Source organism: Somniosus microcephalus, chromosome 8 (genome assembly GCF_052327205.1).
Source record: "Somniosus microcephalus isolate GS21.2 chromosome 8, FLI_Smic_1.0, whole genome shotgun sequence".
NCBI lineage: Eukaryota > Metazoa > Chordata > Chondrichthyes > Squaliformes > Somniosidae > Somniosus > Somniosus microcephalus.
The window spans coordinates 134,725,696-134,750,483 of record NC_140994.1 but is presented as its reverse complement, the minus strand read 5'-3'; the positions used below and the strand labels follow the sequence as shown (position 1 = coordinate 134,750,483).

General features: G+C 46.2%; 1 protein-coding gene across 2 annotated transcripts in view; it reads left to right on the top strand.

Moving 5' to 3' along the window:
- jakmip2 (janus kinase and microtubule interacting protein 2) overlaps window positions 1–24,788 on the top strand; it is a 439,655-nt gene that overhangs the window by 370,216 nt on the left and 44,651 nt on the right. For both annotated transcript variants that reach the window (XM_085995146.1, XM_085995144.1), the window contains exons 18-20: window positions 541–609; window positions 1,799–1,876; window positions 8,129–8,332. In XM_085995146.1, coding sequence (XP_085851272.1) covers window positions 541–609; window positions 1,799–1,876; window positions 8,129–8,332 — 351 coding nt within the window. The remainder of the gene's footprint in view (window positions 1–540; window positions 610–1,798; window positions 1,877–8,128; window positions 8,333–24,788) is intronic.

The following is a 24,788-nucleotide window of genomic DNA, read 5'->3' as shown; positions in this document are numbered from 1 at the left end:
TCATGGCGGTAGTGTTTAGCGCCGCTGCAAAATGACTGGTCAATTTCGCGAGTGGCGCTAAAATCGCCGCGCTCGGGCGCTAAGTCCCTATGCCCCATTAGCGCCCCCTGGAGGCGCTAACGGGAGGCACTAACCAACCAAATTTTTCCCCCTGCTTATTTTAAATACCATACAAAGCCCGAGTTAAACACAATTTAATCACAGTATCACACCATCTAACCTTAAGAAACTTTTATGAAGGTGAATATTCAGCTTATTGTCAAAAAGCACAAGGTGTAACCAAATTTGTCGAGGTTTCTAGGGGCCTACTATAGACCTCTAGAAGCTTTGGGTTGTCACAATGACTTAATGCGAAATAAACCAGTAAACCAAGTAGTGGGACAAGTATATGCGTAATGTGTTATTTGAGAGCTTTTTCAGAACTGAGGGCGAGTTGGAAGGTCTCTGTAATCGCAGATGTGCCAGCCACTGAGTGTGAGACAGCTCCTTCATTTTGTGCATTCAGTACTAACGTCACTTCATACCTTTCTCACCCTCTAGTGGCTACAACAGATCGAAGGTACTGAGGCTGCACTACACCAGAAGATGATCGACTTGGAGATTGAGATGGTACGAAACATAATTATCACTGAGTCTGGATGAACAACTTGAAATTCTGGTGGAGTTGAGGTAGAAGATCAGCGTTGAATCTCTCCAGAAGTCTGTCTCTCTCTCTCTCTCTTAGAATGCGTGGTGCACAAATGTCACCAACAAAAAAAGACAGGAAGCGGTCGCCTTCAAATAGCGCTCTCCCAGTCCCTTTCTGACTGCAAAACGCTCCCCTCAACCTGTCGTTGCTAGCGGCAGGTGGTAAGGCAGGGGGCGCCACTCAATATCCGGTCCGGGGCGCTACCAGGGTATTGCGCACTCGACTGATGTCATGATCTGCCGGTGCAAGAGATCGTGGTGGCAGTGTTTAGCGCCGCCGCAAAATGTCTAGTTAATTTCGCGAGCGGCGCAAACATCGCCGCACCCGGGCGCTAGTTGCTTTGCGCCCCATTAGTGCCCTCTTAAGGCGCTAACGGGAGGCGCAAACAACTGAATTTTTCCCTCATAATATTTCATCACTTCTTGACAAAGTTGGGTGTGTGTTCCTTTTTTCTCCCTCCCCCTGCTGAAGGTGGTGACTCTTGCTGGCACAGGTGAGAGGTGGCCAGTCATCTTATGTGAGCCTGGACATTGCGTGTGAACAGGCCACTCACCATGGCGACCATTTGTAGCTGACTCTGACCTTGCCTTCACTGAGCATCACCCTTTCCACCCCCTCCCCCACCACACATCCCTTCAGCGAGGGGATAACTGGATAGTGATCAGAAGTGGGAACCCTGTTTCTTTTCCTTTCTTTGTTCCGCCCCATTAACCTTTCTTCTGACGATAATGTATCCTGGGCAGTGCTACTACCATTGGAGGGGTGTTGGTGGTGACTCTGGTGATGGCACCCCCAGTAACATAAATATTGTCGATGGAGCTGCCCATGTTATTTTAGCCGTGGCAAGCTGGCTGTTGAAATCTCAGGACTGTACTGTACAGGCCAGTGAAACAGTTTCACCCCTAACTGGCCTCTTTGAGCCCCCCACCCCGCCCATTATTTTTGAATGTTATGTTTCAAAAAAAAGGGCTGCTTTCTGGACAAATTAAGATGGCCCGGGTGAGCAGAAGACCTTTCCGTTTATGTTCCCAGAATACCTAAGGGACACATGTTGCTGTGGGATATTCTGGAGCAGCAGATTTTAATAAAGTTCTTTTTTTTTTCTTGCAGGATATGTTTTGCAAACAAAAAGGTTACCTGGAGGAAGAGTTAGACTATAGGAAGCAAGCCCTGGACCAAGCATATATGGTAAATCATTTCATTATACTTTATCCAGGAGTGTTAATTGTCCAATTTATGGCACTGTTCTGTGTACAGAGATTTCATTATACTAGAAACAGAGGTTTTATTACAATATAGACAAGCATGTTCATTACACTTTACAGAGTTATCATTATACCATATACAGAGTGATCATTGTACTATATACAGAGGTATTGTTATCCTATGTACAGGTGTGTTTATTATACGATGATCAGGAGTGTAATTACACGCCACAGAGAGTGTTATATTCTGTGAAAACCATTTGTACCATTTGAACTTGAGAAGTCAGCTTACATAACAACCCAGTCTGCAGCTTCCGTGTAAACTATATTTGGAGAAATATTTCTCTACTATTCAATTATACTCTGCACAGCTTTAACACACTTTGCAGCTTTCCTCCAGAGTTTTGACTTTCTACTGAGTACCATTTCCTCTTGACCTTCTCGTTGATGTTTAAATGAAGTTCCATTGTTAGTTGGTAAGGTGCTCTCTCCATGTCAGTTGATTCTATCATGACCCTGCTCCAGCATTGTAGTATTTCAAAATGCCCTTCTTCCTGTCCTGTGATGAAGGGCTACATGGAAAAACTTAGCCAAAGTTTCTGATGAAAATGACCAATATGAACACTGGTGAAACTGCAGCAGGAAAGCTCTGATTAGAAGGAGAAGGAAACATGACACATTGTTAAATTGAGTTCACTTTGGAAAAGTGTTCAAGGCTGAAACACACTATTGGGAATAAGGATAAGTTTCACAAAATACTCCAAGTTTCCTGAAATGGTTTGTGACATAAACTAAGCCCCGTTTGATCTAGCAAAGTCCTGGCCAAATTGGTTATATTATTCCCAAGTAATCTGCTGTTGCTTAACTGTGGAATAAGATCTATGTGGTTATACGCAAGTGTTAGTCCTTCAGTGGGTGTAATTGTGATACCCATGGTGACAGTCACTGTCAGTCAAAAACTGAACAAAGTCACTGCAGGAAGCTTGCTGTGTCCCGATGATTGAAGTATAGCTCTCTTCGCTGTCCATTATTATCCCTTTATATTAAATATATACATTTCCTTTGTAAGATACAGGCTGTTATTTAAGACTGCTTCTTTCTGTTGATGATTAAAAAAAATACACCTCCCCTTTAAACAGTTGCTGCAGGTCCTTGAAAAGTGGCTGCAGTGCCCGATTTCCCACCTCCGAATCGGCGAGCTGTCTGTTCGGAGCACAATTCGCGCCAGGAGCTCACCGGGCATGTGATGAGGAACGGCAACCGTGAAAATTGGATAGGTTCCATCCCATGCTGACTCACCTGAGCGCCTGCCATCCACGCCCCACCCACCACCCGCCTGTTTACCACAGGCAGATGGAAATCTCCCCCCGCTCCCCCCCACCATCTGCCAGCTGTGTTTTATCAGTGCGCTTCTATTTATCACTTGCCGTAAGGGGGAGCCATGCTATTTTTTTTTAAGAACCGTCCAGATGCATGAATTAATTATTTCTGATTCCTGTGGTATTTTGTGCAATGAATGGGATAGAAACAGAGAAGATAGGAGCAGGAGTAGGCCATTCGGCCCCTCGAGCCTTCTCCGCCATTCAATGAGATCATGGCTGATCATCCAAATTCAGTACCCTGTTCCTGCCTTCTCCCCATATCCCTTGATCTCTTTAGCCTTAAGAAATATATCTAATTCCTTCTTGAATATATTTAATGAATTGGCGTCAATTGCCTTCTGTGGTAGATAATTCCACAGGTTCGCCACTCTTTGGGTGAAGAAATTCCTGCTCATCTCTGTCCTAAATGGCTTACCCCTTATCCTTAGACTGTGACCCCTGGTTCTGGACTCCCCCGCCATCGGGAACATCCTTCCTGAATCAAGTCTCTCTAGTCCTGTTAGAAATTTATAAGTTTCAGTGAGATCCCCTCTCATCCTTGTAAACTCCAGCGAGTATAAGCCCAATCGGCCCAATCTCTCCTCATACGTCATTCCTGCCATCCCAGGTATATCCTGGTGAATCTTCGCTGCACTCCCTCCATGGCAAGAGCATCCTTCCTCAGATAAGGCGACCAAAACTGCACACAATACTCAAGGTGTGGTCTCACCAAGGCCCTGTACAACTGCAGCAAGACATCCTTGTTCCTGTACTCGAACCCTCTCGCTATGAAGGCCAACATACCATTTGCCTTCTTAACCGCCTGCTGCACCTGCATGCTTACCTTCAGCGACTGGTGCACAAGGACACCCAGGTCTCGTTGCACTTCCCCTTCTCCCAATCTATTGCCGTTCAGATAATAATCTGCCTTCCTGTTTTTGCCACCGAAGTGGATAACCTCGCATTTATCCACATTATATTGCATCTGCCATGCTTCTGCCCAATCACCCAACCTATCCAAATCATACTGGAGTTTCTCGGCATCCTCCTCACAGCACACACGCCCACCCAGCTTTGTGTCATCTGCAAACTTGGAGATATTGGCCTAGAAATTCAGTGGCCTGCGCCACCACTTTGCATCCAAAGAGCGCACTCAGTGGCTTTTGCGCCACTGGCCACACCTACCGCGATATTTAGCGGGGCGCTAATGGCGGCGTTAGCCTGTAGCGCTGCGCCGCCACCGATGACGTCATCGGTGTGCGCAGCGCCCCGCGCCCGCCCCGATGACCATATTTGGTCGCGCCCGCCTCTTCAGCGCCGGCCGCAAATAGCGACCGGTACACAGGGGCCTACCTGTGGCGGTAGTGGCGCTAGTTAAGGTGGAGGTGCGGCCGGCCGCTTTTTCGGCGGCCGCCTGCCAGCACCTCCGTCCCCGGCCTCCTACACGCCCCCCCCCCCCCGCGGCATTGCCGGCTGTTTCCCGATAGCCCGGCACTTCTCCTTGGTGCCGGGCTCATTTGCCGGCACTCGCGAGCGGGGATCGCGCTGTTGCAGGCACCTCCCCCTTAACAGTGGGAGGAAGGCCTGCAGTACCGCAGCGTGCCGTGCCGCAGCGTGTGGCGCTGCGGCCCTTAGCGCGCCGATATTCAGTTTCAGTGCCCCAAGCGGGGCGCGGGAAGCCTCGATTAGCGGCCACTTCCATTTGGGGCGCAGAAACTGAATATCCGGATGGCGCAAGTGGCTCCGCTCGCAGCGGTAATTCCGGCGCCCAGGCGAGCTTGGCGCCCCAAACGGCGCCCAACTGAATTTTTAGCCCATTACATCTAGTTCCCTCATCTAGATCATTAATATATATTGTGAATAGCTGGGGTCCTAGGACCGATCCCTGCGGTACCCCACTAGTCACTGCCCGCCACTCAGAAAAAGACCCATTTATTCCAACTCTTTGCTTCCTGTCTGCCAACCAGTTCTCTATCCAACTCAGTACCTTGTCCCCAATCCCATGTGCCTTAACTTTACATGCTAATCTCTTATGCGGGACCTTATCGAAAACCTTCTGAAAGTCCAAATACGCTACATCCACTGGTTCTCCCTTATCTATTCTACCAGTTACATCCTCAAAAAATTCCAGTAGATTAGTCAAGCATGATTTACCTCTTGTAAATCCATGTTGACTTTGTCCGATCCTGTCACTGTTTTCCAAGTGCTCTGCTATTACGTCTTTTATAATGGACTCTAGCATTTTCCCCACTACCGATGTCAGGCTTACCAGTCTATAATTCCCCGTTTTCTCTCTACCACCCTTTTTTGAATAGTGGGGTAACATTAGCTACCCTCCAATCCATGGGAACTGTTCCAGAGTCTATAGAATTTTGGAAGATCACCAGCAATGCATCTACTATTTTAGGGCCACTTCCTTAAGTACCCTAGGATGTAGATTATCAGGCCCTGGGGATTTATTGGCCTTCAATCCCGTCAATTTCCCTAACACCATTTCCCTACAAATACTGATTTCTTTCAGTTCCTCCCTCTCATTAGACCCTATGTTGCCCGACATCTCTGGGAGGTTATTTGTGTCCTCCTTTGTGAAGACAGAACCAAAGTATGTATTTAATTGGTCAGCCATTTCTTTGTTCCCTATTATAAATTCCCCTGATTCTGACTGCAAGGACCAACACTTGACTTGACTTCAATCTTTTTCTCTTCACATATCTATAGAAGCTCTTACAGTCAGTTTTTATGTTCCCTGCAAGCTTACTCTCATATTCTATTTTCCCCCTCTTAATTAATCCCTTTTTCCTCCTTTGTTGAATCCTAAACTGCTCTCAATCCTCAGGTTTGCTGCTTTTTCTGGCCAATTTATATGTCCTCTCCTTGGATCTTATGCTATCCCTAATTTTCCTTGTTAGCCATGGTTGATTCACCTTTTTTGTTTTATTTTTATGCCAAACAGGGATGAACAAATTCTGTAGTTCATCCATGCGATCTTTAAACGTTTGCCATTGCCTATTCACCGTCAACACTTTGAGTAACATTCCCCAATCAATCCTTCCCAACTCGCACCTCATACCATTGTAGTTTCCTTTATTTAAATTCCAGACACTAGTCTCTGAGTCAACTACTTCACTCTCCATCTTAATGAAGAATTCTAGCATATTATGATCACTCTGCCCCAAGGGGCCTCGCACAACAAGATTGCTAATTATTCCTTTCTCATTGCATATTACCCAGCCTAAGATGGCCTGATCTCTAGTTGGTTCCTCGACATATTCGTCCAGGAAACCATCCCGTATACGCTCCAGGAATTCTTCGTCCACAGTATTGTTACTAATTTGGTTAGCCCAATCTATATGTAGGTTAAAGTCACCCATGATAACTGCTGTGCCCTTATTGCACGCATCTCTAATTTCCTGTTTAATGCCATCCCCAACCTCCGCATTACTGTTTGGGGGTCTGTATACAAATCCCACTAACGTTTTCTGTCCCTTGGTATATCTCAGCTCTACCCATACAGATTCTACATCATCAGAGCTAATATCCTTCCTTACAATTGTGTTAATCTCCTCTTTAACTAGCAGTGCTACCCCACCTCCTTTTCCCTTTTGCCTTTCTTTCCTGAATATTGAATACCCCTGGATGTTGAGTCCCCAACCCTGGTCACCCTGGAGCCATGTTTCTGTAATCCCAATCATATCATATCCGTTTACATCTATTTGCGCAGCTAATTCATCCACCTTATTAAGAATGCTCCTCGCATTAAGACACAAAGCCTTCAGGCTTGTTTTTTTAACACTCTTAGACCTTTTAGAATTATTATTTACTGTGGCCATGTTTGATTTAAACCCTTGATTACTCTGACTGCCGCTTTTGCTTTTCTCCTTTCTGTCTTTTGCTTCTATCCTTGTTTTCCTTTCCTCTGTCTCCCTGCACAGGTTCCCAACCCCCTGCCATTTTTGTTTAAACCCTCCCCCACAGCACTAGCAAACACTCCCCCTAGGACCTCAGTCCCCGTCCTGCCCAGGTGCAAACCGTCCATTTTGTACTGGTCCCACCTCCCCCAGAACCGGTTCCAATGTCCCAGGAATTTGAATCCCTCCCCCTTGCACCATTCCTCTAGCCACGTATTTGTAGTGTATGTGCCTTTAAGTCAGAACTACTTTTACAGCTCCTGTATACTGTAGTACCGGCAGTGACCACACCGATATATAAGCTTTGCGCATGCCTCTGTACCCCCAGTCTAGAGACTACCCTCCTCCAGTAAAGACCTGTTATTTGTTAATGTACAGCATCCGTGTGATTATTTAATAATAGCATATGCACTGAACCACGGATCCAACAGTATTCATCTGAAATATCCTTCTATTTCTACTCTGACTAGCAATCCTGAGATTACTACCTTTGAGGCCCTATTTTTTAATTTACCTCCTAACTCCCTATATTCAGCTTTTAGGACCTCATCCTGTTTTTTACCTATATCGATATTACCTATATATGGATTAGACAGAGGAGTATTTCTAAGCTGTGCTTCCTAGTCCTGATCTCCATCCAATGGCTCCCACTGAGAGGTCATCTTCAATATTGGGTAAAGACAACATTGGGCTCAACTGTGACACCTCCCATGCCAAAATAGCCCAACGACACTCAGCTAGTCTCATGCATGCAGAACGGTCACTCCAGTGAGATACCAGAAACCTATCGGTGAAAATACAGAAGGAGGGAAACACTAGAAAAGACACCACACTGTTAGCAAGTACAGATTAGATGCACAAGTCTGCTTAGTGCAGAAATTCAGTGTCAAACCTTAAACTTTCAGTCTCTTCTTCGATCGCTCTGCTTTCCTTTGACTGCCTCACATTGTAAACTTGTCCTTTCAGCATATCCAAGAGCTGGAGGCTACACTGTACAATGCCTTACAGCAGGACACCGTGATAAAACTCGGAGAGTCGCTGACCGAGAAGCAGAAGGACGACTTGCGAACCGCCGTGGAGAAATTGAGACGTCAGATGTTGAGAAAGAGCAGGGAGTACGACTGCCAAATCCTGCAGGAGCGAATGGAACTCCTGCAACAAGCACATCAGGTAAGGATTAAAATAGATAGTATCTTCCCAAAACTCCACCGCTTTGGATAGCAGATCTACTGGGGGGTGGAACGCTAAGTGGGCAGGTTGGAATTTGGGGAGGAAAGTGGATCCATTGGTTTTACACCGCATTTAAGTTCTTCCCTGTGTTCCACTAGAGATGAGAGAGAAGGAAAGATGCAACCGTTCTAGCTAAAGTGCAGCCATTTAAAAAAGAAAGACTTGCATTTCTATAACGTCTTGCACATCATCAGGATGTCCCAAAGCGCTTTACAGCCAATGAAGTACTTTTGAAGTGTAGTCGCTGTTGCAATGTAGGAAACATGGCAGCCAATTTGTGCACAGCAAGCTCCCAAAAACAATGAGATAAATAACCAAATAATCTGTTTTAGTGATGTAGGTTGCGGGATAAACATTGACCAGAACTCCCCTGCTCCTCTTCGAAATAGTGCCATGGGATCTTTTATGTCCACCTGAGAGGGCGATGGGTCCCCGTTTTAACATCTCATCTGAAAGCCAGTACCTCCGACAGTGCAGCACTCCCTCAGTACTAATGTTCCCCCTGGCTTAGAGGGAACATTGCTCAGTACTACACTGGAGTGTGAGCCTAGTTTTTGTGTTCACGTCTCTGGAGTGGGACGTGAACCCACAACCTTCTAACTCAGAGGTGAGAGTGCAACATTTGAGTCATAGCTGACACCATATATAATTGATGGGGTTAAATCAGGATGACATCATTTTTCCTAAATTCCATTACTTACACCCTAGGGTCTGCTGATCTAACCCATACCATCGGGTTAATTTAGACCAGCAGCTGAGGAAGCCCAATGCTGAAATCTTAAAGGTGAATTGAAATGCTTCATTGTGCTGTTACATAGAGACTCATAAATTTACTTTGAATTGGTCTTTTGTCAATTGGTTTGGAGACATTTGGAAGTCTCTTTCAAGAATATTTTTGTTCTGGGGATTTCCCTAGAATATACTATTAGTCTGAGTGTGGGTTTCCTAATGGGATTTCCTCCCTTTATGACTTGTATGTTGGAGGAGGAACAATGGAGAAGCTGGGTGTCCAGGCTCAAGGCAGCACTGCAGGAGATCCAGAATGTCCTGTAAATACCCAGACCCCAGGGTATGTAGACAGAGACGATATTTGACTATCTCTCTGGAGTTATATTTATAAAGAGGTTGGGTTTCACCCCATAAGCCCTGGAAGAGCTTTGCACCTTCCTGTAAACTTCCTCAAAAAATTCAGCACAGCAGAGGTTGTGGAAATGGAGAAAGATGTCCCTGAACAGAGGCTAAGGAATTGTCAGCTTTTGTCTGAACAGCATTTGGACAATGATCTCAGGGGCCCTGCCATGAAAAGATGAATGCTAGCAGAGCATCAGACTCGTACAAAGGCACTGCGAAACCTCTTTGAAAAATATCCAACAGGGCTGGTGGCAAGAGTCCAATGCCTTCCTTTCCAGTACCAGTCGAGAAGGCTGTGCTGAATTTCTTCACACTGGCTCATTCCAAAGGGCAACAGGGGATTTCTGTCTGGTCAGTCAGTTTGCTGTCTATTATTGCATAGGGCAGGTGATTAATGCTCCATTTGCCAGAGCAGCCCCGTTCATGGTATTTAACACAGGAGCAAGACCATTGAATGAGCAGACCATCAACTTTCATGGTCTTGCTGGGTTCTAGGAATACTTGGAGGTATAGATTGCATTCGTGGTCATACAGCTCCTACTGTCAGCCCACACCATTATGTCAACCGAAAATGATTTCGCTCCCTTAATGTCCAATTAGTGTCTGAATACAGGCATAGCTTTCTACACATCAGTGCCCAGTATTCATGGTTCTGTCATAATTCATTCATCCTTCAGCAGTCCAGTTTCCCTGCACTCTTTTATACACAAGAGCAAGGTGCCGGCAGGCTTCTTGGAGACAAGAGGTATGTCATATTACTGTGGCTTCTAATACCATTGAGTAGAACCACCAATGAAGCAGAGGAATTCTGCAGCAGGGCTCACATCAGCACTCAATTAAAACTGAACAGACCGTATGGAATGACTACTATCCCTCAACCCCTGGGAAAGAGTATTGGAATTATTCTGCAAACTATCTGATAAGGTGCCCTGGAGATCTCTAACTCTGGTAAATATTGCAATCTCCATTCTGTCACCCAAGGCCTGAACGCCACCAGTCAAAGCCTGCACATGGGATGTGCAGAGTTGCCCCAGGCCTCTGTGTTCTGTGAAATATAAGCAGATATTCTTGCAGCTTCCACTTGCCCCAGGCTGCTCTGCATTGTTGAGAAGCCTTCTCTACTGGTACTGTAAAGGAAGGCATTGGACTCTTGCCACCAGCCCTGCTGGATATTTTTCAAAGAGGCTTCGCAGTGCCTTTGTACGAGTCTGATGCTCTGCTAGCATTAATCTTTTCATGGCAGAGCCCCTGAGATCATTGTGCAAATTCTGTTCACACAAAAGCCGACAATTCCTTAGCCTCTGTTCAAGAACATCTTTCTTCATTTCCACAACCTCTGCCTCTGGCTTCTCTGTGTGTCATGCAGTATCCACTCTCCGTCTAAACTATACCCATCCCTCCCCATGCCGAATTACATTATTTGATCTAGTAAGTGTGAGTGAGAGAGTGAGTGAATGGCGGTGTGGGTGAATTTCTGCTGTTGAGAGTCCCGCCATTGGGTCAGTTTCTCTGCTTCTTTTTCCCTGTTTTCAGCTCCTGTGGAGCGATAAAGCCAGACAAATGCAATGAGTTTCTGGTTAGACACTGTTTCCTTCTTGTCCTGTTTATGTACGGCTGTTTTCAGAGTAAGAGTGTCAGAGAACTGCAATCTTTTTAGGATCTATGAACATTAGCAATTTTTCTGCAGAAAAGAACGATGAGTGCAGGAGCTCCCACATCTCCTTACCTTAGAACTTCAGCTGAGTGGGATCCCAGTACTTCCTCCTTCTGGGTTAATGGGCAAATGTCCACCGTTCCCCTCACTTGTCATTACCATTAATTATGCACGTTTTTCCAGCATGAGAACAAAATGGTTGTTACTTTTAGTCATAAACAGTTTATTTTACAACTATTGGGGAGCTCGTAACACTTATAGAAAATGATTCTCCAAAGGGCACGTGTGCATTGCAGGATTCTGTGCCGATATAATGTAATTGTTTTGTGTGAAGCAATCTGTACAGTTCATGGGTTTTTACCCTGTACTTTTAGGGTTAATGTCAGTCTGTAGTTTGTAAAGTTTAAAATATAGATGAATGGCACATTGCTGCCATCACACTTATCTTTGCTGACCTTTTGAAGACATTAAGCCTCTTCTTGCACTGGAGAGGGGTCTTGGGGTTAGGGAATTGCCACTCACTGCCTGTGCCATCTCCTGCCACATGGTCCTAGCTACTCTATCGGCAGGTCCCTTGCCACCAACTCCCACTATGCCATCTCTCCTGTGCTTGATTTCCTTCGGAAGAATATTTATATCACTCTTCAGGAAGTTTGATGCTGTCTTGCCACTGGTTCCTGTTGGAGCCATGTCTTTAGCTTGCTGCATGCTGGTCTGGCTTTAAATCCTGATGCTGTGCCCTTGGAGGCTTCTTGTGCCCCCACCCTCAATGTATTGTCTGGCCCTTCCTGGCCTAACTTGTCAAGTTGCTGGTGGGACTTGTCTTTATCCCACCTTCAATGTTAAATATCTGGTGGAGTTAGCATTGGGCGGATGAATCTTAGAACCCATGTGTGGGATCTTTTCATATTTTAATATATATTATAGTTTGTGCAAAAAGTGAGTTGTGCATTGAATATCTCAATGATTCATCTGACCAAAGTGTTTCATCAAAACCCAGAAGTGTCTTTACTTCTGTTGCAGTGTCATCACCTTGTTGATTTTTTTTTTACAATTTAACCAACTGAATAGTTGAAAGTAAAGCTCAGACACAAAACTTAGGGCTAGAAATTCAGTTGGTTGAGCCAGCCGTTAGCGCCTTAGGAGGAGTAGATGTCGAGCGCTAGGCGGCTAGCGCCCGGGCGCTGCGCGATCTGCGCCTCACCCCAACTTCAGTAGAGATTTAGCGCTGGCGCAAAGTCTTTGCGCGCGCTCAGCTGCGCGCGCAGATCATGACGTCATTTCCTCGTGCAACGCCCTTTGTGCGCCCCAATCCGGAACTTGAGTCGCGCCGCCCCATTGTGCGCCTGGCGCCCCTAGCGACTGTTGAGTGGAACGGTGCTCAGCCGATGCGGGGCGCGGGGGGCGCAAATTAAAGGGCACTCCTCCTGCAGTAGAAACGGCAGCCGTGTTGCAACACTCCTTCTTTGTGGGAGACGGATCTTCTGGTTTGGCTCAACGAGGAGGAGGAGGAGGAGGAGGAGGAGGAGGACTGCCCGTACCACATAACAAACTAATGTCGGCCTTTCAGAAACACAAATGCACCCTCCCCCTTTAAGAGCTGACCGGCGGCAGAGTGTCTGCCGTCAATCAGCAGCTCGTCGCTCCTGCCCTGCGCCCGACTTCCGGGGTTTCGCCCCGGCCCGCCGGCTTAGCGCCTAATGATAGTCGTGCATCGCCTGTTTTAGCACAGCAGCAACCTCTTAGGACGATGCGACTGAATATCGGCGAAGGGGGCTCGACTTTGCGCTGGGCGCAAACTTTAGCGGCCGCCCGACTTTACCGCCCCAAAAGTGGCTATACTGAATTTCTAGGCCTTAGTATTCAAAAACATTAGCTTTCAATGCTCGTGTAGAATTAGCTTTGATAGGCCAAAGTCCTTTACTCATCCCTGACTTTTCCTGTGTTCTCCCGAGTACATTATATACCTTCATGAAAAATATAATTTTTCGCTTGGAGATTGAAAACAGCCCAAAGATTTGTGTCTTTTTTTGCATGGGTGCCCGGAATCAGTGTTTGACACTGACAGTCTGCAGTTCCAGGCATCTGTCTGCTTGTCAGCATTTGTGGACAAACATTGGCGCATAATTTACAGTTCCTGCACAGGTTAGCCTTTGTTTTGCAGCTTATTAAAATGTTACATTCGTGGCAACTATCACATTTCTTATATTGTGTCCGTGGATCGGCAGGGACCGTGCTGCCTGGCCACTGCCCGAGGCCGTCCCAGAATAAATGCAGGATTATTTATTTATTTTTTATATTTGTTCCTGGAATGTGGGTGTCGCTGGCAAGGCCAGCATTTATTGCCCATTCGTAAATGCCTTTGAGAAGGTGGTGGCGAGCTGCCTTCTTGAACCGCTGTAGTCCGTGTGGTGAAGGTACCTGTGTGTAAGCAGAACTTGAGAGTGTGCAAGCCCGCAGAGCCTGCTCACGTGCTCAGCAGCCCAATTGGCTTGCATTGGCTTGTCACGAAGGGGCACCCACAGTGACGAGTACTTCAAGCCTGAAAGAGAGATGCCTTTTTTAAAAAATTGTGGTAGATGGTGGATATATTGCATTTATTGACCATGTCTACTTGCCCTGACAAATTGCTTGAAGAGTCAACTACATAAGTGAACCAATTGAGTTTTTAGAACAATGTGCTATTTCTTTCTGGTGCCAGCCCACAAATTTATTGAATTCAATTGGCATAGTTTGCTATAATGGGATTTAAACTCACAACTTCGGAGATGCTGGTCCAGTATCACAACTACTCCATAATTGAGCTTGTAAATTGTACCTGACAGACTAAGTTCTATAAAATGTATCCAGAGGAGCTGGGCAGCTGTAATAGATGAAAAATATATCCTGGGGAGACTGATATATCCAATCAATCCAATAAGGAATTCAGGAGAAACTTCTTTACTCAGAGCGTGGTGAAAATGTGGAACTTGCGACCACAAGGAGTAATTGAGGTGGATAGCATAGATATATTTAAGGAGAAGCTAGATAAGTACATGAGGGAGAAAGGAATAGAAGGAAATGTTGATGGGGTGAGATGAAGTAAGGTGGGAGGAGGCTCGTGTGGAGCATAAACACCAGCATAGACCAGTTGGGCTGAATGGCCTGTTTCTGTGCTGTAAATATTGGTCTGGAATTTACAGGATGTATGCGTACACTGTTGTAAGTGCCCCACAAGATCTGGGTTTCCGCATGCGATGTGCACACAGGAAAACCCAGAACTTACGATCTGTCAAGGTTCAGCTTGATAGATCATTCGCATCTGCTGTAAATTCATGTTCGCTGGCTATTTGCCCAACTACTGCCCAGCGAATACCTACAAAACTCTTACGCCTGGTAAAAGCAGGCGTAAGGCCTTTTTTTTTACCAGTGTAAGGGTTAAAATAAATGTTAAAATAATATTTTTAAAATGATTTAAACATTCACTTACATTTAAAATGATTTCAGGTTATTTTTGTTCCATTTAAAAATGTTTACATTGTAGCAGTTCATGTAGATCGCCACTAAATAAGAGAGTTTAACTTTGACGAACTATAAATAAGTTGTTTATTTACAGGAACAGGCTAATTACAGCAGGTAAGATAGCAGGTAAGATGGCTGACTGTAGGAGCACCGTGGTATAGGTCTTGTCCCAGCGGACGAGGACTGAGTTCGCAGTCCTGTGGGGAGCGCGATGACATCATCGCGTTTGTGTTGTGACGTCATCACGTTGTTCGCGTTTCCCGTGCTTAGGGCGTCTCGTGATGCGCGTCGTTGCGTCGCTGGCCGTTGAGGCCGAAGTCGTGAGGCCGGGCTGTGCCAGTGCTTGCTGCAGGAGCGGAAGATCGCGTCGCTCCTGTCGGCTGGCCGTTGAGGCCGAAGACGCTAGGCCGGGCTGTGCCGGCGCACGCACATCACGTCTTACGTGACGTGACGTCAGTGCGCTAGGGCGCGTCTTAAAGGGGCAATGGCCCCAACAGGTAAGGTAAAGGGGCAACGGCCCCAACAAGTAAGTTATACATACAGTTAGGTAAGTTAAAGGGAATTATGTATATCTTTATGTAAGGTACAACCAGTGGTACCGCCACATAGGCCCCCCCAGAATTCGCTTTAACGAAAGTCCAAGGATGAGATGGTCTGACGAGCTGGTGGTCACGGCGGTCGTGCTGTCTCGACTTGGTAGGCGAGGTATGAAGATGCTGCTCGTGAGCAGATCCTTACGCGCGTCGTGGCGAATAAAACGTATCCGTCAGGTGAAGGACCGTGGAGACGTGTGAAACAGCAGGCCTTGTCAGAGTGACGGGCAGGTTGGGCGGACGCGGGTGATGTCTCCGTTGATGTTGAAACAAGTCCTTGTTCCGACGAAATCTGCAGGAACGCCGACGGGCGATCCAGGAGGACTTGACTGGTGAGGTCGGTGAACTCGCCGACAGGTGAGCGAAACCTTCGGGAGGCTGGAACGCACGGAACGGTGCGTGCCATAGTGCTATGATGATAACACAACGGAGGGTGAAGAGTTGCTGCGTGATCAGTGATCGGTGAGGCCAGCAACTTTCACGTGGCTGATCGCGGCCGCAGGATGCCCGTTGGACCCGTCCTCGATGTGTGCAGCTTCAGTAGACGTTTGCGTTTGCTAAAGGGAAAACTGGATAAAGGGCAGCAACGGTCCAGGTTGTTGTTGCTTTCGGGCAGGGTAAACTCTGCCTGGAGGGCGGCAACACTTGAAACTGTTGTAGATTTAGGAGAAAACAGCCGGGAGGGCGGCACGCTTTTGTTCACGCCGAATCATGTAGTAGGTAACACAACCAGCAGGCTGAAGGGCTGGTGCGTCGTCGGCGGAGAAGGAGTCGTCGGTGTTCACGAGGGATGGGTTCTCGTGGTTCGCGGGGGATGGGTCCTCGTGCGCGAGGAGTGCGTCCTCGTGTTTTGCGGGGATGAGCCCTCGTGGTATCCCCGCGGGGCGCGCTCCGCTCTTGTGGGCCCGAACATGCTGTACCCCGCACTTGGAGAGATGTATACTTGCTGTTGCTTTGGACGTAGAGGCGGACGATCCGTGTGGCGATAGAAGAGTCGAATACGGAGACCGTGAGCACGTGCGTGGTCTGTGCCGCGTCGATGTTCTCGGCGAACAGGGCTTCTTCCTTCATAAAGCACGAGGGAGACCGTGGCTCCCTGGATTGCGGTAGCGACAGCGGAACGGCTGATGCTTCCATAGCGTGCTTCGTTTGTGAAAGACGTTCACAAACCCACCAATTGTAGCGCTGGTGGACGACGGTTGCCGTTGGTCGTGCTCTACCTCTGTGAGATCGTTCATGAAAAATGGGCTCACCTCCAAGCTGTGCTTCCATTGCGAAGACGTTCGCAAAGACGGGGTCGCTTGTGGTGGAATCGGTGTTAGGCGGTTGCTGTTCCGTGGTTGTTCGTCGGTTGTGCGTTGGTCGTCTTGTGGGAAGACGAGGGTCAGGCTGCACGTTGCTACCGTGAAAATCGTTCACGGATACGGGTTCACCAATTGTAGCGTTGGAATTGATGAACTCCCGTACTCACGTCGTTGGGTCACCAATGTAGCGGTTCGTGCAGATCGCCACTAAATAAGAGAGTTTGACTTCGATGAACTATAAATAAGTTGTTTATTTACAGGAACAGGCTAATTACAGCAGGTAAGAAAGCAGGTAAGATGGCTGACTGTAGGAGCACCGTGGTATAGGTCTTGTCCCAGCGGGGACTCCACGAGGACTGAGTTTGCAGTCCTGTGGGGAGCATGATGACGTCATCGCGTTTGTGTTGTGACGTCATCACGTTGTTCGCGTTTCCCGCGCTTAGGGCGTCTCGTGATGCACGTTGTTGCGTCGCTGGCCGTTGAGGCCGAAGTCGCGAGGCCGGGCTGTGCCGGTGCTTGCTGCAGGAGCGGAAGATCGCGTCGCTCCTGTCGGCTGGCCGTTGAGGCCGAAGACGCTAGGCCGGGCTGTGCCGGCGTACGCACATCACGTTGTACGTGACGTGACGTCAGTGCACTAGGGCGCATCTTAAAGGGGCAATGGCCCCAACAGGTAAGTTAAAGGGGCAACGGCCCCAACAAGTAAGTTATACATACAGTAAGGTAAGTTAAAGGGAATTATGTATATCTTTATGTAAGGTACAACCAGTGGTACCGCCACAACATTTATTTTTCAAAAAATAATTTTTTTATATTAAATGTTTAATTAAAGGGTATTTTAATTCATTTTCAACGTGATCATTTATTTTTCTTTCAGTGCTGTGAAATTTTATTTATTAAGTGATTTCTATTGCGCTCATGGGGATTCCGCACGTAAATGGAATCCCCCTTTCTCATTGGTTGGCCTGGCCCACATGATCCCAGCGAACCGCATATGCCCCTGGGATGCGTGGGCCTTTACGCAGGCGTACGCCTGCAGGCCCAGGACCGCAAGAGTCCGAAGCCATCAGGTAGGTACGCAGCTTTCTTGCGGTTCAGAGGCATCCACAGGCGGCAAGCCTCAGACCACAATTTCCAGGCCAATATGTAATGTAATATATGCATGTCTACCATCAGTTTGACTATTGCTTTATGTGAGGGGAGTGGGGTTGAGGGGTGGGGGTGGTGTAATACTGGAGAATAATAATGTCAGGAACCACCAACTCTTTGGAGCTTGTCTAAGGCTGGTCAGTAGAAGTCTTTACGAGGCACACATACCCTTAGCATCCCAGAGTGCCATTGTTAAGGGGATCCTATTGATCCTGAAAATTACCGAGGAATCTCGCTGATCTCAGTTGCTAATAAAATGATTCTTTGACTTGTCATGGCATATGTATTGGATCCTTTGGAGGCCTATGGAGAAATCAGAAAATAACAGGCTGGGTTTTGACCTCGTGAGGAAAGTATGACAGGTAGTGGCTTTATAGGTGATTGCAGTGCCAGGAGGCTCAGGGGAACCCATGCACAGTGCTTTCACTGATTTTTCATCTGTCTTTCGATCTTCATGTCTTATGCACCCTTCATGAGGAAACTGGAAACTATGGAGTAGATGGGATTTTATCTTTAGCCCCCAGTGCGAATTTTAGTCCAGTAATGCTGCGGCCATTTTCAGCAGCCGCAAACCCGAGGCCGCGGTGACACAGGCAGGTTTGTGCCGATGCCCAATTTCTCAGCCTCTGTCTTTCAGAACGGACATTAAACCGAGGCTCCAATCTGCTGGTCAGGTGAATGTAAAAGATACTGTATCACTATTCAAAGAGATGGGAGTTCTCTGAGTGGCCTGTCCAATATTTATCCCCAATCAGATTTTACTGTCCGTTTGCGCAAATTGGCTACAACATTTGTCTACAAAACAACAGTGACTACACTTCAAAAGTAATTTCTTGACTTTGAAGTGCTTTGGGATATTCTGAGAACATTAAGGTCTTATAAATGCAAATTAAATTTACAAAGAGCAGCCATTTTTAAAATTTATTTTCAGGATGTGAGATGCTGCCAATGCCAGCAAGAATTGGCCACCCCTAGTTGCCTTGAGAAGGTGGTGGAGGGCAGGGCAGCATCCGTGGAGAGAGAAACAGAGTTAACGTTTCAGGCCGAGAACCTTTTGTCAGAACTGGCGAAAGGTCCTCGACCTGAAACATTAACTCTGTTTCTCTCTCCACGGATGCTGCCATGGCCTGCTGAGTTTTTCCAGCATTTTCTGTTGTTATTTCGGATTTCCAGCAGCCGCAGCATTTTGCTATCATAAGGTGGCGGAGGGCCTTATTGCTGTTTGATACAACTGAGTGGTTGGCAAGGCCACTTCAGAGGATGCTTAAGAGTCAACCACATTGGTGTGGGATCAGGGTCACATACTGAATTCACCTTCTCAAACTTGCCCTGGTGGGATTCTGAAATTGCGTTCTCTGGGATATTAGTCCAGGCCTCTGGATTGCTACTCGAGTAATATAACCACGACACTACCATATGCAGGCCAATGACTCAGAAAGGGACTGAGGCCCCAGGAGCAGGGAAGAGGAGGCAAAGGGCAGTGGGGGCAGTCAGAAACTGGATTACATTTTTAAATCTACAGGTAAGGAATAGGCAGAAGGCTGAAGCAGCCAACAAAAAAGGAAAATTATTAAATTGAACTGTTTTTTTAAAAGTGTAAAGGAAATTTTAAATTTGAAGTAAAACTTACCTAAAGTGAATAAAAACAGAAAATGCTGGAAGTACTCAACAGGTCAGGCAGCATCTGTGGAGAGAGAAACAGAGTTAACATTTCAGGTCGATGACCTCTCGTCAGAACGTACCTAAAGGGAATCCTGACACCAACCTGCCCTGACTGAACACTGAGAAAAACCCAGCCTCCTCCTCCGTCATCTGTTAAGATTGGCAGCGCCACGACCTTGCGATTCTCCTGTGCACCCTTCCCACTTGCTCCTGTAAAAACCGAGGCCGCAGACTCTGAAAATGTTCAATAACTGTGCACAGAGCTGTAGGGGGGCATCTTTTAACTGGATTAAGGTAATTCTCCTGGTCTTGCAGCCTTTGCCTGCACCCTGACCAATTCCAATAAACCAATTTTAAAACAGCGGTTTCGAATCACTACCCCCACCTTCCAGTTCTGACTGCGGGACTTATAATTAATGATATTAAAAACAGACACGTGGTTTGGATGAGAGAAAAATCAAGTTTTATTAACTAAAAGAAACTACAATCAAATATCAAACTATACCACACGAACACAGTAATTACAGTAAAATTGCTTAAATGGGGGAATGCAGACGGTAAAAACAAGGGATTAGATGGCTCCAATGTTACTTAAACAATCTTAGCAATATCCCCTTAATTCACCATCCCTTAACTCCTTACTAGCTTGCTTTGCTGAGGAGTCAGAAACTCTGCTCACATGTGGTCCAGCGAAGTGAGAGAGAGAGACAGAGAGAGAGAGGCTCACCTGTGGTCCCAGGAAGTAAAGAGCGCGATAGCTTCTCAGGAGCTATCATATATACCTGGTGAGGCCCCCACCCTGCTGTTTGCCTGTCTGGAAGATTCGTGCCCAAAAATTTCCAATTCACAAGAGAAAAGCTGTGATTGGCTAACTCAAAGTGGTTGGACTGGGTGAGTGTGTCTGCACTGTGGGGCCGAAATGCTCCCACCCACATCCGGAGCCCACCTGGGCTAAAACAAAAGAGAATGCAACAGCCCTATTGTCCAGAATGATGGGTGATTTAAACACATTCAATGCTTAAACGGTTCCCATTCAAGATCCGGTTCCATGGTTTCAATGTCTCATTGACTGTGAATGCTTTGAATGGCTGTGTAAACAGAAGCAGTTTCAAATCGATTGTCCTGCGGTTTTCTCAAAGTGGGCAATTCCTTAAGTCAATAAACAACTTCAAGTGCTTCGAAGGGAACCTCCCTTTGATTGGCAGGTCTGACTCACAGCCCCTGTATCCTCCCACTTTTTCACACAGACAACTCGAGCTGCCTTTTAAGCCCCAGTATCTTCTTGGCCAATGCTTTCTGTGGCCATTTTAAAAGCTTTTGTGATTGCCCAAACTCCAGGGAACAACTTTATTAAGATGTACTGTCTCAAGATGTGTGAATATTTTCCACAGAATTCCTCGACGCCTGTGTTGTCCATGTTCTTTCCATCTTAGAACAGTCTTTTTGCGGTTTTAGGCATATTTTAAAACATTGTAGACCAGTCACATCACCCAATTCTTCGTCCACGATGTGGACCAATATTTTCAATCTTCAGGGAAATAGGGGAAATTTTGCAACCCCTACAGAGCCACCGAGTGGCCAGATTGTACATTGACAGCAAGACAACTTTACACAGGACATTTCCATTATAAATATGGGCATAAAAATTTAGAATGGTTAAATAATTGATCCATTTGTTACAAAAAACAGGAAGTGAGCTTTTGTAGACAGGAAGTGAATGCAGATGTAAGATTTTTTATATATAGATATATCAAATCAATATTGTAAATAGACAGACTGAAATGTATGACACAAGCATGTGTATGGGGAGGATTTCCTGTAAATCAGTGTTCTACAGGCTTTCTGTGGCCAGTGACCTCCAGAAATGGCCGATCTCATGTAAAATAAGCAAAATCAGAGGCTTGGGGTCACATGGCCACAGCACATGCAGATGGCAGTGCACAGGACTGAAAGGAAAGGGGTGAAAGAACATAAGAAATAGGAGCAGGAGTAGGGCATTTGGCCCCTCGAGCCTGCTCCGCCATTCAATAAGACCATGGCTGATCTTCTACCTCACCTCCACTTTCCTGCACTATCCCCAAATCCCTTGATTCCCTTAATATTCAAAAATCTATCGATCTCTGTCTTAAATATACTCAACGACTGAGCCTCCACAACCCTCTGGGGTAGAGAATTCCAAAGATTCACCACTCTCTGAGTGAAGAAATTTCTCCTCATCTCAGTCCTAAATGGCCGACCCCCTATTCTGAGACTGTGACCCCTGGTTCTAGATTCCCCAGCCAGGCAATACATCCTCCCTGGATCTACCCTGTCAAGCCCTGTAAGAATTTTGTATGTTTCAATGAGATCACCTCTCATTCTTCTAAACTCTAGAGAAAGAGAAAGGAAAGTAATAAATGGAGACACAGGAGAAGTAATGTGCCGACAAGAGTGAAAGGGGGAGAAAGCCCAGTGAATTATAGCCACGTGAGGCCAAATAGTGAGTTTAGAAATGGTTGGCTGTAAGCTTGAATTTTTCTCACGCAGAGAATAAGGGACAGAAGTATAAAATGCTGGAAACACGCAGCAAGTCAGGCAGCATCTGTGGAAAGAATAGACCAGTTAATGCTTCAGGAACGGCGCCTTCACAAACAAGTACAGAAACAAAGGAAAAGTTAAGCAATGATAAAACTGTGCCCAAGAGATATATGGGCGATTTTATCATCTCTATGCATTCTCTTTGTGTGTGTGTATATTTACACAGAGAGATGTACAAAGAACGGAGAGATGAAAAATGGAGAGTGTACAGAAAACCCGAGTATGATCTAGGATTCAGTGCTGACAGCAGAGGGGAAATTTTTCAATTTTAAAATTAGTGATTGGAAAATTAGGAGTGCCACGAATCAGGCAAGCTGACCTTCGTACTAAAATCCACATTCCCATCAAGTGAGGCTCCACCAGAAGCTCAGCCGCATAAAGTTTACCTGTGCTTGCTGACCTACGTTGGCTCCCAGTCTGGCAACACCTTGATTTTGAAATTCTCATCCTTATTTTCAAATCCCTCCATGATCTCCAGCCCTACAACTTTCCGAGATATCTGCGCTCCTCCAAATCTGGTCTCTTAGGCATCCACGATTTCCTTCACACCACCATCGGTGGCCGTTCCTTCAGCTGCTTAGGCTCTAAGCTCTGGAATTCCCTCCTAAACCTCTCTGCCTCTCTACCTTCCTTTCCTCCTTTAAAACGCTCCTTAAAATCTGCCACTTCTACCAAGATCTGCCCTAATATCTCCTTATGTGGCTTGTGTTGAATTTTATTTGATAACGCTCCTGTGAAGAGCTTTAGGATGTTTTGCTATGCTAAATGTGCTATATAAATGCACGTTGTTGTTGTTTAGATGTAATGAATTCTCCATTTTAGAAAAAAACACATGCACTGAAATTGATGCTCTTTGTAGTGCAGTCAATAAAAAAGACTGATCCACAGATTACCAGCAGTACAAGGATCAACACAACTGGGCAGCTCACTGGAAAAAGAAAGACTTGTATTTACATAGCACCTTTCACAATGCACTTTACAGCCACGTCAACCCAAGCACCCCACCAACCCGCCCCTTCAACCACCGTCTGCCCCACCTGTGACAGAGACTGTAGGTCCCGCATTGGACTCATCAGTCACCTGCGAGCTCATTTTTAATGTGGAAGCAAGTCATCCTCGGTTCCGAGGGACTGCCAAAGAAGAAGAAGACTTTACAGCCAATGAAGTACTTTTGAAGTGTAGTCGCTGTTGTAATGTAGGCAGCAAATCTACACACAGCAAGCTCCCTCCATTTAACCAGATAATCTAGTTTTAGCGATGTTGATTGAGGACAGCGGGGTAACTCCACTGCTCTTCTTCGAAATAGTGCCAAGGGATCTTTTACGTTCACCTGAGAGGTCAGACGGGGCCTTGGTTTAATGTCTTATCCCAATGACAGCACCTCCAACAGTGCCGAAGTCCATCAGTACTGCACTGGAGTGTCAGCCTAGATTTTTGTGTTCTGGAGAGGGACTTGAGTCCACAACCTTCTGATCCAGAGGTGAGAGTGCTACCCACTAAGCCATGGGTGACACTGGACGAAGGTACAATAGCCCCTTGTTAAGTTGAGGCCTTGTGACTCACAGATCCAATGGATTCTTGGCATAATAGTGCGAGTCCTGACCAATTATTACGGAAAGTTACGGTAAATGCAGTTGGTGAACCCTATTCTGGAGTCTAGTTGGAAATGTTACACTACAGCATTCTGACATCTACTGAGGAAGGGCTGTGCCATTTAGACATGGGGAAGGAATATTTGAGGCTTCAAAGTAAAGTCAGAGAGGCAATGGCAGATTTAGAAGTGGATGCTGTTCCCCTGTGAAGGGATTCTGCGGCAAGGCTGTTTCTAAGCAACCCTTTGATCCCCACTTCAGCTGTAACATTTGCATATTGATTTATCATTGGCCCGCAGGCATCTGTAAGGAATACCTATTATATTCACATGTGATCACATGCTGAGTTGTCATTGGCCTGCAGGCATCTGTAAGGACTGCTATTGTTTAGAAGACCCAGGGGCCTGACTCCATCTTGTCCACACGGTGCTGTACTGTTGTGAGTCAGATCAGGCCTGATGCATCATTAAAAGAGTTTAAACTGTAATACTCCGTTGTCCTGCAATTTATTATTTTTGTACAAAGTCTGCAAAACAAGACATGGTGTCAGAACAGGGATTTGAAATGGACATCGTTGGAGCTCATTTACCTCGAATGAATTGGGAATCTTTGAACTTACATAGAGAATGGAGCAAGTTCAAGCAACACGTGGAGTTGATGTTTTCGGGTCCACTGAAAAGCAAAGAGGAGGAAGAAAGATGCAGCTATCTACTCTTGTGGATCGGAGAAAAAGGGAGAGACATTTTTAACACCTGGTCTCTCACCGCGGATGAAGCAAAGGTACTTTGACCGTTATTTTGACCGTTTTGAAGCATATGTGATGCCCAAGACAAATACGATATTCACTAGGTACAAGTTTCAGGAGAAAGTACGAGGAGCTAGTGAGTTGTTTGAACAATTTGTGACTGAGTTAAAACTACTGGTAAAAGACTGAATATGCAGAAGATAAAGATGAGATGGTCAGAGACCGCATCGTGTTTGGAATACATTCAGCTAAAGTGAGAGAGAAACTTTTGAATGTTGGGTCTGGGCTACCGCTGGACAAAGCTATGGACATAGCTAGATCGCACGAGATAGCCCAAGCACAGTTGAAAACCATAACTGGCACCACGAACAGCTCGAGTGAACAGACAGTGCACACAGTTAATAGATACACACCAAAGAACACTGCCCAGAGAGCGTGTTTCAGAACAGATAGAACAGCGAGAGTTCTAAAAATGGGCGACACAGACATAA